Source organism: Hevea brasiliensis, chromosome 9, assembly GCF_030052815.1.
Source record: "Hevea brasiliensis isolate MT/VB/25A 57/8 chromosome 9, ASM3005281v1, whole genome shotgun sequence".
NCBI classification, from domain to species: domain Eukaryota; kingdom Viridiplantae; phylum Streptophyta; class Magnoliopsida; order Malpighiales; family Euphorbiaceae; genus Hevea; species Hevea brasiliensis.
The window spans coordinates 22,709,905-22,727,449 of NC_079501.1; the positions used below are offsets into that span (position 1 = coordinate 22,709,905).

At 28.9% G+C, this 17,545-nt stretch overlaps 1 protein-coding gene and 1 pseudogene across 1 annotated transcript; both read left to right on the plus strand.

The window, feature by feature from the left end:
* Positions 1 to 3,079: 3,079 nt before the first annotated feature.
* LOC110641132 (phenolic glucoside malonyltransferase 1) lies at positions 3,080 to 5,294 on the plus strand. The gene has a single exon (XM_058153422.1). It carries the CDS (start codon positions 3,193 to 3,195, stop codon positions 4,630 to 4,632), a length of 1,440 nt encoding a protein of 479 aa, XP_058009405.1. The 5' UTR covers positions 3,080 to 3,192; the 3' UTR covers positions 4,633 to 5,294.
* A 5,270-nt stretch (positions 5,295 to 10,564) lies between these two features.
* Positions 10,565 to 14,656, plus strand: LOC110641152 (phenolic glucoside malonyltransferase 1-like; annotated as a pseudogene).
* The last annotated feature ends 2,889 nt before the right edge of the window (positions 14,657 to 17,545 follow it).

Genomic DNA, 17,545 nt, shown 5'->3' on the forward strand with positions numbered 1-17,545 from the left:
TGATGCTAGATAGATTTCTTTATGGCCTCATTTGAGCTTCATTATGCTAAATATTAAGGGTGTCAGGCTTCCTATAGTGGCTTTTCTAATTGTTGACATCGGTGAAGGATGGTCCAAGCTTGGAGAAGCAGCCGATTAGGTTTTCTATTTTGGAAGAGAAAATCTACCAGATCCTGTACTTGGTTTTTGGACAGTGTCTCTTTAATTTAATTGGGAGCCTTTTTTTTAATGGTAAGTCTAGGCCTGAACTTCCTTTGTGAGCCTATATGTATTGTCCTTTTTTGTATTAGCTTGATGTTTAATGAATTCCATCCTCATTGGGAACAGTATATATGAATGATTTACATGAATTAATATATTTTAATAAAATTATTATAATTTTATTAAAAAATATATTTTATTAGTAAATCACTTATATATGTGTATATATATTTAAAAAAAATAAAATATTTGAGATGGTAAGTCAATACATGCATGAATTATATTTTACATTTGAATAACGTACACGTAATTTTCTACATAGAGGATTGATTGCCTTTGAAATTGCATATTAATTATAATCAAACTTTGAAATTGCATATTATTTATAGGTAGCGTGTGTATGGGTATTTTATAAAAATTAATATATATTAATAAAATATTAAAGAATATATTTTACTATTAAATCATATAAAAGCGTATAAATATAAATATCTTTAAAAAAAATTTATCTTCAAAAGTAAAAAAAATAAAAAACAAGTGATGTGAGGTATGTTATTATTATTATTATTATTATTATTATTATTATTATTATTATTATTATTATTATCAACATCTACTCTAATTAATTAATCCAAAGTTGTCCACATTCCTCCATAATTTCAAAAGTAGTTATACTTCATTTCAAAGTAGCAAAAGGTTTACGCTGGTTTCACTGGACAACGAAAAAAGGCCACACACTACGAGATTGAAAATTTAGAAATAGACAAATTCTGAAATTAAAATAAAAAGAATTCGGAAGTTGATTGAACTTCATAATGTTAACTAATATTTGTATTTTTATGAATTATCTTTCAAAATATTTAAATTATGATAAATATAACACTAGTTAAAAAATTTTTAATCCTTGACAGGTAATTATTATGAAACCTGTTTTAAATTTAATTTTTTAATATTATATATTTTACATTTTGATTATAAAGAAATTTTTCCATGGATTCAGATTATGTAATGCTCAGAATAATTAAGCAACTTTAAAAAATCAAATTATAATTTAATATAATTAAATTCAATTGAAATTTAAATTTAAGACTTCATAAATTTAAAATTTATATTATTGAATTAAGATTTATTAATTTTATTTAAATTTAACTACGTACTAAATAATAAATAAAAAAAATCTGCATGTTGTCCCGAATAACTATGCTCAAAATATTCATATAATTCGGAAGTGTCCCACCAGAAGACTTTCCCTTCATCTCAATGTATTATCATATTAGAAAAATTAGGAATTGTCTGCACGTGGCTAATTTTAATTTTAATTTTAATTTATATATATTTTTTATTTTTAATATTTAAAAATAAAATAATATTTTAAAATTTTTCATTAATTATTTTTAATTTTATTTATGTTATTTTTATTTTTTAATAAAAAATTGATAATAAAAATAATTAAAATCTATATATATATATAATATTATATATTAATATATTATTAATTATTTTATAATAATAAAAATTTTTTATAGGATTAATAAAATAATTATAAAATTATTTATAATTTATATATAATAAAAAATATTATATATTAATATTATAAAAAAAATGTCACATCACAAATAATTTCTTGTGGTATATATATATATACACAAGATAGTTGTAATTGATAATAATTATAACACCAATTCATCCCTAACCAATTTCCTCTTCTGTAATTGCAAGATTGTAACGCTCTATTTGCTCTTTGACGATTAAGAATAACTGACATCTTTAACAGTTGCATGTTTGCAATGCCCAAATATCCAACAATTACGGTGTCCAATTTTCAATTTAGACTGAAAAATTAAATCAAATTAAGATTTAATTTATTTTTTTTATAAATAATTTAATTTAAATTTAAATTTTAAAAAAATTTAATTTTCGATTTGGTTTGGTTAAATCAGCGAAAACCAAATCCACGGAAACATAAAACAATCCTCCCCATATATATATATATATATATATATATATATATATATATATATATATATATATATATATATATATATATATATTAAAAAATCTAGTAGTCACAGTTACCCCCGCTCAGCCCTTCTCAATTTGAGCCCTCTGCCCTTCTCGCCCTCTTCCCTCGAAGCCATAGATATGTCAATCATCCCTTCTTTCCCTTCTCTTCCTTATCCCTCGCTATCTCAGTCATTGTCGATTGTCCCTTGATACCCATCCACTCTCGGACTCGCAGTTCATCCTCTCATCCCTAAGCTCTGCCTCTCACGTCAATAATTTAGGGGTGTGCAATGCTTCGATAGGCACTCGTCTCCCTTGACGACTCTTACTCACCCACAGCCACCAAGTTGCTTTTGCGTGCGGGCGGCTAAGAACCTTCAGTTCTCTGTTGAAGGTTATTTCAACAAACACCCAATGCACGATTCACAAACCAAGAGACCCATCGGCATGAGATTGTTGAAATTTGTTGCTTTTGCTTGCGGTAAAGAGCCTTCAGTTCTTTGGTGAAGAACCTTCAATTCTTTGGTTCCTCGTTTGGTTTTTGCATTTTGATTGGCATTGCTGAAGTTTTGTTGAAATTTATTGTGATTTTCTAAATTTATTTCATTAATATATGGCTAAATTTATTGTGATTTTCTAAATTTATTTCATTAATATATGGCTAAATTTATTGTGATTTTCTAAATTTATTTCATTAATATATAGCTAAATTGAATTAAAATTAAAAAGAAAAGATTTAACTAAATTTAAATTTGTCTAAATTTCAAATTAAAATTTATTCAATTTAAGTAAGTTAAAAAATTTTAAAATATAACTTTTTTATAAATTTTTTTTTATTTAAAATGGATTCACTATAAATTTAAAGTATAGCACGTATCTTCATGGATTTAAGATGGGGTGACCCGTTCCATATCGTGTCAGGATGGACCGCGTCTCCTATAATTTTCCATCGTTCTATATGTAGTACCAACAATTGGGAAGATCACCATGAATCCGATTGTCATGGCAGCAACCGACCCAGTCAAGATACTAGAGATTTGCCGAGTCACTCCTTCTGACGCACCTGAGTCAGCTACTGAGTTATCTCTCCCTCTCACCCACTTCGACATCTTTTGGCTCAAACAACACCCAACTGAGCGTATCTTTTTCTATGAGCTCACTGATTCAACCCACACATTTTTCCACTCAGTGATCGTCGCTAAACTTAAAGCCTCTCTCTCCCTTACACTCCTCCACTTTCTCCCTCTCGCTGGAAACATCTTGTGGCTCCCACACGCCGCCATGCCAGCCATCTGCTACTACCCAAACGACGATGTTTTGGTCACAGTTGCCGAGTCTAATGCGGACTTCACTCTTGTTTCTGGCAACCAAATGCGTGAAGTCATGGAGTCAAAACTTTATATTCCAGAGTTGCCTGTATCGGATTCAACAGCGGCAACTATAGCCTTCCAAATAACACTATTTCCAAATCAAGGCTTTTCCATTGGTATCTCTTCCCACCATGCTATCTTTGACGGCAAAAGTGTGATCATGTTTATGAAAGCATGGGCTTACATATGCAAACAGAGCGAAACGGAGACCAACCCATCTTTATTACCTGAGCTAATTCCGGTTCTCGATCGAAGTCTCATTCAGGACCCAGAAGGTCTTTCCATGATTTACTTGAACAACTGGTTGGAAGCCAAATTGCCAGGTTTGAATACCATTAATCCTAAGAGTTTAAAGCTATTTCAGGGTAAAGGAGTTCCACCCAACTCAGTACGATCAACGTTCGAGTTGTCTCGCGAAGATATACAGAAACTGAGGCGAAAGGTAATCTATCAATTGGAAGGCCTCCATGAAGAAGATTCGAATCAAATTAAATCAGCGCATTTTTCAACTTTTGTTCTCTCATTTGCTTATACTTTGGTTTGTATCGTGAAAGCGCGAATGGCCGAAAGGAACAGAAAGATTGTTTTTGTATTCGTAGCAGATTGTAGAGCCCGTTTGGACCCTCCAATACCTGCCAATTATTTTGGTAACTGTGTCAAAGGCATCCGTATATTTACAGAAGCAGAAACTCTTCTTGGAGATGATGGGGTTGCCTTTGCTGCAGAGAAGCTTAGCGAGCGGATAAAAGGGTTAGAGAAAGGAGTGATAAGCGAAAGAGAGAAGGAAAGGCTTGCAATCTATTTGGAAGTTATGGGGGCAGGAGGTACAGCAATAGGCATTGGGGTTGCTGGGTCACCTCGATTCGAGGTTTATGGGACAGATTTTGGGTGGGGAAAGCCAAAGAAGGTGGAAATTACATCCATAGATAGGGGGGAATCCATTTCCTTAACGGAGAGCAAAGACGGGAGTGGCGGAGTTGAGGTTGGTTTAGTTCTAAAGAAGCATGAGATGGAGAGATTTGATTCGGTGTTTGTCAATGGTCTAAGAAACCTATGAGTTAATTAACTCTCTCTCTCTCTATTGTTGTAGAGAGAGAAAGTTCTTTCATTTTTCCTTTCTTTTCATCTAGGAGACCAGCTCCTTTCTTTACCGTTAGTGGCTGTCCCTTGCTCCATTCGGGCAGGGGTTTCTTCCCTCCCTACCCAAATAGTTGTTTTTTAGTTTTGTTTTGGGTTGTTTGCCCATCCTTTCATGGAGAGGGAACCCAATGGAAGATTGTCTCTGTGGTGGTTTATTACATGCAGAGGGTTCCTCAGTGGGGAGTCTTCGGCAACCCTCAGTTTGCTGTCTTGATGCTAGATAGATTTCTTTATGTCCTCATTTGAGCTTCATTATGCTAAATATTAATGGTGTGAGGCTTCCTATAATAGCTTTTCTAGTTGTTGACATCGGTGAAGGATGGTCCAAGCTTGGAGAAGCAGGCGATTAGGGTTTCTCTTTTGGAAGAGATAGTCTTCCGGATCCTGTACTTGGGTCGAGTCTTCGTAGTTGTAAGAGTATATTGTATGGTTTTGAGCCTTAATTTTGGACAGTGTATCTTTAACTTAATTGGGAGCCTTTTTTTAATAGTAAGTCTAGGCCTGAACTTCCTTTGTTAGCCTATGTATTGCCCTTTCTTGTATAAGCTTAATGTTTAATGAATTCCAACCTATCTTTTTTTTTTAAAAAAAAATCTAAAAAACCTGTGATGTGAGGTATGTTATTATTATTATCAACATCTACTCTAATTAATTTATCCAAAGTTGTCCACGTTCCTCTAAAATTTCAAGAGTGGTTGTCCAGCATTTCAAAAGTCGCAAAAGGTTGGCGCTGGTTTCACTGGACAACTAAAAAAAGCGACACGTGACGGGATTGAAAATTTGGAAATAGACAAATTCTGAAATTGAAATAAAAAGAATTTGGAAGTTGATTGAACTTCATAATGTTAACTAATATTTGTATTTTTATGAATTATCTTTCAAAATATTTAAATTATGATAAATATAACACTAGTTAATATTATATATTTTACATTTTGATTATAAAGAAATTTTTGTGTGGATTCAGATTATATAATGCTCAGGATAATTAAACAACTTCAAAGAATCAAATTAAAATTATTAATATTATTATTTAATATAATTAAATTCAATTAAAATTAAAATTTAAAACTTTATAACTCTAAAATTTATATTACTGAGTTAAAATTTATTAACAACCAAATTATTACTTCATTGTTCACGAAAAAAATTCCATTTTATTTAGATTTAACTCCGTACTAAATAATAAATTAAAAAAAATCTATATGTTGTCCCCAATAACTATGCTCAAAATATTCAAATAATTCGGAAATGTCCTACAAGAAGGTATTAAAATCATAAAATTATTTCATTTCATTTCATCTCATCTGAATGTATTATTATAGTAGAGAAATTAGGGAATTATCATGATTAATGTATGCGGTTATTATTAATTTTAATTTATATATTTCTTTTAATTTTAATATATAAAAATAATATAATATTTTAATTTTTTTATTAATTAATTTAAATTTTATTTTTATTACTTTTATCTCTCAACTTTTTAATAAAAAATTCTTAATAGAAATAATTAAAATATATCTATATATAATATAAATATTAATATATATATATATATAATTAATAGATATTAATATATTAATATATATAGAAATAATTAATATATATATTAATAAACTATAAATTATTTTATAATAATAATTACCTATTGTGGTATTAATAAGATAATTATTAAATAATTTATAAAATATATATAATAAAAAAATATCATGTACAAATATTATGAAAGAGAATTTTACGTGATATTCTCTTAAAATAACTTTCTGCTTTATATATATATATATATAATTATTTTTTTATACATAATCAGAGTGCAACGGTAATTGTAATTAATAATAATTATAACACCAATTCATCCCTAAGCAATTTGCTCTTCTATAATTGCAAGATTGTAACACTCTATTTGCTCTTCGACAATTAACAATAATTGACATCTTTAACAATTTCACGTTTGCAATGCCCAAATACCCAATCATTAGGGTGTTCACTTTTCAATTTAAACTGAAAAATTATATTAAATTGAATTACATTTATTAGGTTTAATTTATTTTATTTTTTTTAAATAATTGGATTTAATTTTAATTTTAAATAATTCTAGTTTCAATTTGATTTGATTAAATCAGCGAAAGCCAAATGGACGAAAACATAAAACAATCCTCCCTGTATATATTAAAAAAAAATCTAATAGTCACAGTTACCCCCACTCAGCCCTTCTGAATTTGAGCCTTCAGCCCTTCTCACCCCCTGCCTTTTCCTCCTCTCACCCTCTGCCCGCAAAGCCATATATATGTCAATCATCCCTTCTTTCCCTTCTCCTCCTTTTGATTGGTATTGCATTTTAATTGGTATTCCTGAAGTTTTGTTGAAATTTATTGTGATTTTCTAAATTTGTTGCTTTAGGATTGATTTGTTGATAAATAATGTTAAGAACTTTGTTTAATTTGTTGAAATATGCTGGGATTAGGGATTTAGGCAAACTGGTTGTAGGGTACATGCATAGAGGAATAACATGGTTTTGTGCTTGATTTTCACAGTTCAGATTTTTATTTTGTTTTATTTCTTTTAAAATCTCAGTTTTGATTGAACTTTTTTTATTATTCTTTTATGATGTTGTTGCTGGAAATTGGGGATTCATTAATTATTTTGCTTCTGTAACATTGATTGTTAAGAACATGCACTATTATGGCTTTGCATAATCGATGATTTTGCCTCAGTGTCGTTGGATTTGTTTTGCCTTAGGACAGAGAAGGAGGGAGAGAAGAGAGAGAGAGGAATGGAACACGAAGTGAAAGACAGAAAGAGAGACCTAATAAAAACGATGTCTTTACCCTTAAATTTTACAAAATGTCTCAATAAAGCCAAATTAAAAAAAAAAATCATCATTTAAGTTTTTAAAAAATAATTTAATAATCATTTAAGTTTCATTGAACAAAGAAATTTAATTTTAAAACTTTAATAATAATTTTATTAATTTATATAATTAATAAATAAGTAAAATAATTTTATAAAATCTATAAAATAAAAATATATTATTAAAAAATTAAAATATTTAAATTTAAATTTATTTAAAAATAATAAAAATTCTTTTACTTCAAATAAACATTTAAAATAATTAAATTTTTTTTTCTCATCAATCAAACATCAAATTTTAATCTTAAAATATCCTTTAAAAATTTTTATATATCATTAAAAAATATATGAATATTATTAAAATTATAAATAATAGTATGAGATAAATAATAAAAGTTATAAAATATATTAACTAATAGAAAATTTGATTTAATTAATTAAATAAAAAGATTAAAGAATAAATAGAATAAAGATATATGAACTAGCTAATATATTTTTTAAGTCTAAAAAATATATATTTTTTTAGATAAAAGAATTAAATAATTAATTTTATTAAAATAAAAAAATAAATAATAATTTTTTATTTTCTTTTTTTAATGGCAGTGTTCAATTATTAGAGCTAAACTATGGGTGGTCCATGAGGGCTTTCTGCTACATTCGAATATGGGATAGTACTTCTGCTACTGACCACGGCCCCCAAGGAATGGCTCCACAGTCCACACCCTTTAATTTTTTATTTAAAAATTTTTAAAATTATTTTTAAAATATAAATATTTATATTAAAAATTAATTTATTAAAATATAAATATTTATACTATAAATTTAAAATATAAATATTTATATTAAAAATTAATTTATTAAAATATAAATATTTATACTATAAATTTAAAATATAAATATTTATATTAAAAATTAATTTATTAAAATATAAATATTTATACTATAAATTTAAAATATAAATATATAAAATTTATTTAATAAATTTTATTAAATAAATTTTATATATTTATATTTTAAATTTATAATAAATTTAATTTAAATAAAAATTTCTGTACTTATTTCTTAAAAGACCCACCTTGTCTATTTGCTATTAATTACATGATATTATTGGGGTGCCCATTATGTCGCAGCGTGAGATGATTAATGCCCAATCACTTGGGAGCTGTACATTGGAACAATGAATTATTGAAAAAAATATCTAGAGAACAAATTGGATACGTGATCTTATTCTAATCAATAATTCAAACTAACTGCACACAAATGGCAAAATTTTGGATATGTAAGAACAATTTTGGCACCTGTAATGATGGACCCAAGAGGACTGGCAAGGGTTACAACTCTTTGCGATAGCAGATTAAATGTGAACGTATTTTTAATGAACTTTCATATTTAATAATAAATATTTAGCAAAAATTTAAAATAATTATATTTATTTATCAGCTCAATGAAATACGAAAAATTCATATTTTAAAAAATAAAAGTTTATTTTTATTAATTTAACCAAAATAAAAAAATTGGTTTTGTTTTTTTAATTCCTTTCAATAATAAAAAATAAAATTTAAAAAATTTTAAATTATTAATAAACATATTAAAAGAAAATTTAATTTAATCATTATGTCGGGTCTTAAATTTAAATACAAAATGCCATGTATTCATCATTGGCCTTCCTTAAATTTAAATGCTGCATTTGGCTCCTAATACATATTCTATCCCACATAGTCTACACATAAGGTCTAGAAGTTAGAAGCTAGAAGTTCTGAAATCAGTTTTTGAAGAGGAGGAAATTTCTTATATTCTTTCTATTCCCATGAGTATTTTCAATGGGGAAGACTCCATGGTGAGGCATTATTCTACTTCAGGGGCATAAAATGTAAAATTAGCGTATAAATTGGCTTCCTACATTCGGCAAGCAAGGGAAACAGCAGCCTCTGCAGGACCTGGCCCTAATTCGACTTTATTCACAAATGAAGTTTGAAGGAATTTGTGGAGATTAAAGCTGCCAACGAAAATTGTTGTGTTTTTTGTGGAAATTATTACATGAGAAACTCCCAACTAATGAACAAATGTGCAAGCGTTTTTCTTCCTTTTCTAATGAGTGCAAGTTTTGTAGGGAGCCAGAATCTGTTGTTCATCTGTTCTTTCAATACCCAAGAGCTATTCAAATCTGGTTCCTCTCTCCCTTCATGCTACGAATCTCTCTTCTTCATGGTTTTTCAGCCGCTGATTACTGGATGCAAATCCTATCCTGCATCAGATCTCAAGCTCATGGAGCGGATAGCAATTTTCAGGTTCTGATGGCATTCCTTTTGTGGAGTATTTAGAAAAGCCGAAATGAGACAATCTTAACGAACAACACGCTCAACCACCAGCAGGTCATTTTGTCAGCTATTTCTTACTCTGAGGAATTTTTTTCCGTTGTAGGTTCCTCATAATCCTTAAATAGAAGCCCATTAGTACCCAGTAAATTGACCACCTCCTTGTCACAATTTTATTAAATTAAATTTTGATGGTGCTCTAAATGTTGCTTGTAATAGAGGTTCCATTGCTGCTTTGGCAAGGGATTCGGAGAGTATGCCCTGTAGCTGGTCTTGTAAACATTTCCCAAACGTTATTGATCCCTTAATCTTTGAGACATTAGAGTGTAGCTCTAAACACAGATTCTTGCTTGTTTAAAAAAAAAAGTCATCCAATATCCTGCTCTTTTGTGGCATGTATATATTTTGCAAATAAAAGTAATTTAATTTAAAATTAAAATTTTAAATTTAGATCTCGATTCTCAAACTTTCTGAAATCCTTCCGTCAAAAAATATTATTTTATGCAATATTATATATACAATAAATAAATTTGTGCAAAACAATTGTGATGTGATTTACATGATATGAGACAACTTTATATTTTATAATTTCCACCTTTTGCATTAAAAGCAATTGATTGGGCAAAACCATTGATTGGACACATCAACTAACCCAATCTTATTAATTACAATCAGACGTTGCCCAGCAGAGTGATAATTAACGTATAAAGTTATTTCATTGAGTTTTTCTCTGCTTGCTGAGTTGATAGATCTCATGGCATCCACCGATAATCCAGTAAGAATAACAGAGATCTGCCAAGTCACCCCTTCCTTCGACTCTCCTGAGTCAGCCACCGAGTTTTCTCTGCCTCTCACTTTCTTTGACAATTTCTGGATCAAATTCCACCCAGTTGAGCGCATCTTCTTCTATGAACTAACCGATTCAACCCCTGCTTTTTTCAACTCTGTCATCCTCCCCAAACTCAAGCAATCTCTCTCTCTTTCTCTCCTCCACTTCCTCCCTCTCGCTGGAAAACTCACCTGGCCGCCACATGCTGCCAAACCCTTCATCCACTATGCCCCACACAACGCAGTTTCACTCACAGTTGCAGAATCTGATGCGGATTTTCACCGTCTTTCAGTTAGGATTCTTGAAGCAGTTGAGTCACACCCCTATATACCAGAGTTGCCTGTATATGACTCCACAGCAGAAACCATATCCATTCAAATAACGTTGTTTCCTAGTCAAGGCTTTTGAATCGGCATCTCTTCCCACCATGCCATTCTTGATGGCAAAAGTGTAACCATGTTCATTAAAGCATGGGCTCACCTTTGCAAACAGAGCAAAAAGGATAAGCACCCAAGTTTGTCACCGGAGCTAACTCCCACTTTTGATAAGACAATTATTCAGGACCCAGAAGGGCTTGACATGGTGTACTTGAACAACTGGTTCAGCTTCTTCAAGTTGATAGGTCTTGATGCCAGCCCAGGAGCCTGAAGCTCTCGCCATCTTATGGCCCACCTTTAATCAATACTGTGAGAGGAACGTTCGAGTTTTCTTGTGAAGATCTAAAGAAACTCAGACAAAAGATACTCTGTCAATTGGAAAAGGCTCCTAAAGAGGAACCAGATCAAACAAACCCCATTCGTTTATCAACTTTTGTGCTTCGTTATTCATATGCACTGGTTAGCATAGTTAAAACCAAGGGATTAGAAAGACATAGAAAGGTGAAGTTTGGATTTACGGCAGATTGTAGAGCCCGTTTATACCCTCCAGTACCTGCAAATTATTTTGGCAATTGTGTTGGCGTCTATAGCAATGATTCAGAAGCAGAAGTTATCATGGAAGAAAATGGGCTCGCCTTTGTCGCACATAGGCTTACCAGGGTGATAAAAAATTTAGAGAAAGGAGCTCTTGAGGGAGCAAAAGAGAAGCTTGAAGGATTTATGGCAGTAACACCAGGTTCAGTAGAATGGATTGGGGTTGCTGGGTCACCCCGATTCAAGGTTTATGAGACGGATTTTGGATGGGGGAGGCCAAAGAAGGTGGAGATTACATCCATATATAGATAGGACTGGATCCATTTCTATGGCGGAGAGTAAAGATGGGAGTGGTGGAGTCGAGATTGGTGTAGTGTTGAGATGGAGAAATTTGATTCTGTGTTTACTAATGGCCTTAAAGATCTTTAATTAAGGCACCTTTCCAATTTAATTTCATAATTTTTCAAGAACCTCCGTTATTAGTATTTTTAATTTTCAAATTTGTTTTTTGCTAATCTTAAAAGAGTGATAATAAAAAAAATCTTTTTTATATATATTCACAAAATATGAAAATAATTACGTATTTAATGTAAATATCCATTACAATGAAAGTTTTTTTTTTTTTAACATTAAAAGTCATGGTTATTAAATTGTTTGCGAAATTTGTTCAGATTTTTTTTTCTTGGTTTATAATTTTTAATTTTTATTTCCAAAGAAAATAACTAATTCGTAATATAATTTTAAAAAATAATTATAGGAATAGTGTCGTTTTGTTAGATTTTGTCTATTTTGTATTGTTTGTCAGATTTTTTTTTAAGTTTTTGAAATTATTGTTCAATTATAAACAGCTCTTATCTCTAACAAACGTCGTCCAACAGTCAATTAAAAATTGATTTTTGTCATTATTACAGAATATTGCTTTACTATTTTTGTGTTTTCTTTTTCCTTCTCGTTTATTTTTAATTTCGTTGGCGGATATTTAGTATAATAAGATGAATTTGATTATTGTTATTTAAATTTCAGATACAGATGGTAATAGTAAGAAGAGAATATGGAGTTGGTGATGAACGCTGTAAAGATGGATGTTGCATCAAATTTCATCTGGATTGGAATTAATAAGTTCGTGGATCGTGTGATCTAATTAAGTGGTACTTTGATTATTTTTAAAATTGTGATGTTTTGAATTTAAGTTGTAGTTAAAATTAATTATATTTAAAAACTATGTATCATGGTTTATTTGTGGAGAATAAAGTTACTAATTAAAATATTTAAAATTTTTAATTTTAATTTGAATTAGAAAACTGTTTTTTTTTTATTGTTGACAGGTGAACATATATATTTTCTCTTATTTTCTATAGAAAATGAAACTAGAATTTTCTTAGAAAATAGAAAATAGAAAATTGTTTTCCACAATAAACATAACTGAGAGATTTCGATGCGAATTGAGTGTGAATGCTTTTTTCTAATTTCTAACCATATTGATTGTAACAGGAAATAAAGAACTCAATTTTCTTATAACTCTAACTTCATTAGTAAGTATTTTATCAATATTTTTCTAAAATTTCTTTATTTGTTGAAAAATATAAATTACTTAGCACAATGAAAAGTAAATTGATTAATCTTAAAATATAAATAATTATGCATAACAAATATAAATTGATTGCTTTAAAAAGTAAATTAATTACTGTGTAAATATTGTAAAATTGTAATTGAAACGAAAAAAAATGCAATTGAAAAAGTAAATTGATGTTTTTGAAAAAATAAATGATATGGTAAACCACTTGATTGTAGTGAACATAAATTAATTGTTTGAATGTAAATAACAACATTTTAGAGAAGTAAATCTTTTTTTTTTTTTTTTACCAGAAAGAGAAGTAAATCTTTATACAACGATACAAGTAGACAGAGAGATTAATTAAATTTGAATTGAAAAATATAGTGATTAAAAAATAAAATGCAATTGGCAAAAAAAATATAAATCAAAAATTATTTTTTTAAGAGAATCGAAAATTAATTAAAACTACTGAAAGCTTGTTAAGAAATTCATGACATTGTAATAATGTAAATTGTATTTATATATATATATATATATATATATATATATATATATATATATATATATATATATATATATATATATTGTTAATTGAATTGGAGGGACATAAATGTCTATTTGGTATGTTGTTGAAATTATTATTGAAAAAAATCACTTTTTAAAGTATATTAGTTTGAGAATATTAATAAATAATTTAAAATTAAATTGGCTAAATTTTACTCATAAAAATATTAAAATAATAAATCAATTTTTTTGTTAAATTACTTTTTTTAAAAGCATTTAAAATATTGCTTTTATTAGAAAAATAATTTTGACCTCTGAATCTCAATATCAAATAGACACAAAGTCATTGGAACGTTCAAGCTTTCTAGTGAAGATCTAAAGAAACTCAGACAAAAGATACACTGCCAATTGGAAAAGGCTCTTAAAGAGAAACACTGCATTCATTTATCAACTTTTGAGCTTAGTTATTCATATGCACTGGTTAGTGTAGTTAAAACCAAGGGATTAGAAAGACATAGAAAGGTGATGTTCGGATTTACAGCAGATTGTAGAGCTCGTTTATACCCTACAGTACCTGCAAATTATTTTGGCAATTGTGTTGGCGATTATATTGATGATTCGGAAGCTGAGTTATCATGGAAGAAAATGGGCTTGCCTTTGTGGCACAAGGCCTAGCAGGTGGATAAAAAATTTAGGAAAGAAGCTCTTGTGGGAGCAAAAGAGAAGCTTTTATGGCAGTGACGACAGGTTCAATAGAATGAATTGAGGCTGCTGGGTCACCCCGATTCAAGGTTTATGCGACGGACTTTGGGTGGGGGAGGCCAAAGAAGGTGGAGATTATATCCATAGATCGGACTGGATCCATTTCTATGGCGGAGAGCAAAGATGGAAGTGACATAGTCGAGATTGGTGTAGTGAATAAGCATGAGATGGAGATATTCAATTCTGTGTTCACTGATGGTCTTAAAGATCTTTAGTTAAGGTAATCTTTTCAATTTATTCATACTTTTCAATTTATGGGTTGAAAGGATTCATTTTCCAACAATAGGATATTTAAGAGGTGAGTATTCTATCTACTAATCAATTATCAATGTTATTGTCATTTTATTTTATTTTTATTTTTATTTTAGGAAGTTATTTTTAAAATATGTTAACTATTGTTAAAAATCCCCATGTCACATATTATTTAATTAAAAGACTCAATTTTCGTTTATTTTTTTTATATCTTTTTGTTTATATAAAATAACAAATAATATTTTTAACAAATAAAATAAAAATAAAGAATAAAAAAGTCACGTAATAATTTAAAATGAATATAATTATCGACGTACTTGTATTTGTATAAGCATTAAGTTCCATCAATCTCATAATTCTATTATAAAACTATAATGAAAAAATGAAATTAGGATTTCTTTTTGTTTCCTTCTCTTGGGAGTTGACGTAGCTTGTTTTAATAATGGTGCATGTCCTCATTTCTCACCCACACTTTATTTTAATTTCGTTTGATCTTTTAATAAAATAAGGTTTAAATTACTTCATGTCCTTGTTGGAGATGTTTAATTTAGTTTATTTTTAACTTTTGATCTAATTTAACTCATAAATTTTGATTTATATTAAAATTAGTCCGATTAATAAAAAAGTGTCATTATTTAATTATTTTTTTAATATTAAAATATTATTTTTATATTATATAATTAATTAATAAAAATAAAAATATTATTTTTATTATTCAATATTATTAATTAAACAGAAAATATAAAAGAATATTTTTATATTTTCATATAATTAATTAAAATTAAAAATTATTACTATTCCCATTAATAATATTGAATAATAAAAATAATATTTTTATTTAATTAATTATACAATAAAAAATAATATTTTAATATTAAAAAATAATTAAATATTAAATAATTTATTTAAATAAATTATTTGATATATAAACAAATTAATTGATTAATTAATTATACAATATAAAAATAATATTTTAATATTAACAAAAGTCATTTTTAAGATTATTTAAATAAAATAATTAAATATGTTAAAAATGATATTAAAATATTATTTTTATATTGTATAATTAAAATATTAAATAAATTTTTTTTATATTATATTTTAATATTAAGAAATAATATTTTTATTAATTGGAATAATTTGAGCATAAATCAAAACTTATGCGTTAAATTAGACTAAAAGTTAAAAATAAATTAAATTGAACATCCTCAATAAATATAGGGACCAAATTGAACCTCATTCCATTTTTTAATTGTAGTTTTTTTTTTTGTGTTAATTCATTTTTCGTTTTTGTTTACTTTATTTACAATATACAGCCGGTGAATTTTATTTTTAATCTTTCTAATGAATGCATTATTGCTGATATTTAGTATAAGATTGAATTTGATTATTTTAATTTGATTATTATTGTTATTTAAATTTCATATACAAATAATAATAGTAAGAAGATAATACGGAACTATTGATGAACATTTTAAAGATGGATCTTGCATCAAATGTCGTTTGGATTGGAATTGATTATTGCATCGTGAGATTGAAATTTTTTAATGGCTATAATTCCACTTGTAAATTTTTTGTCAATATTCTTGTAACACTCATAATTTTTAAATTTATTATTTTGTGGGTAAATATTGATATTTTATTTTAATTAAATTTTGAAAAATTATTTGAGATTTTTCAGGTTTTAGAAATCGGGTTCGATTTTTCTAAAATATAAAACTTTGACGATTTTTAAAAATTAATTTAAAGACCACGTAGTAAAACTAAAAATATATTTGGAGTCTACGAATTTTTCTGAGTTTTCTAAAATTTTTTTGAAATTTTTGGGCCTCGTTTTCGATCTCGAGGCAGAGTAAAAATTTAAAATTTTGTATCATGAATCGGACCGATCGAATCAAACCGGACCGGATTGAACCGATCGAATCGGACCGACCTTTTCTTTTCTTCTTCTTCCCTTCCCCGCGCATCCTGACCTCTCTTCCTCTCTCTCTCCCGTTTTCTCTCTCCTCCCTCCTCCTCAAGCCGCACCGCTGCCTCCCCACCTCACCGACGCACCGCCCCTGCCTTCCCCCACCGCCAGCCTGCCTTCCAGGAGGCCGAAAACGACGCACGAAGAGATGCGACATGCAGCGCGCCGTTTCGGCTTCCCGATGGAAATCTGGCCGATCCGGCCACCGATTGGGTCAGGTCTTGTGTCAAACACCATCTACACCTCGAGAGTTTTTTATAGACACCAAGAACACCAAAATCCGTCGAGCTGTTTGTCTAATTTTTATTCGGGAAGTTTTAGCCCATTTCAACTTTTGGGCTAGATTTCTCGCAAACCGTGAACCCCACGAGAAAACCGAGAGTACCAGAGCGCTTCACTCGTCGAGAGCTTCGCGGCAATATAAATTTCAAAATTTTTCGACACCGTTTTTCGGTGGGTCCCACTAAACTTCGTAGTATTTTTTCGAGCATTAAATGAGCTTAGAAAATTCAGTAAAAATTATATACTAACTCCCGTGTTGTGGGCTTCGTGTAGGTACCTTCAATTTACAGAAATTCGACAGTTGCCCTGGTTTGTGAATTTCTGGCCAAACAGACAGGCTACCCAAAAAGTCTCAGAATTTGGTCGAGATTTTGTCTACCCCACCATTTTCAGACGTTCCGAGTGCGTTTCCGAGATCGGAATCGGCATAGGTAAACCCGAGCCTTACTTTTTCGTAATTTTCTAGTGCTTGAATTGGATTAAAAATTCATAAAATATTCGTGGTAGCTCAAAAAATTGTGATTCTTTTTGCATTAGCTTAGTAATATTGCTAAGGACTGCAGGGCAAAGTTTTAGAACTTTTAGAGCTTATTTGGATAGT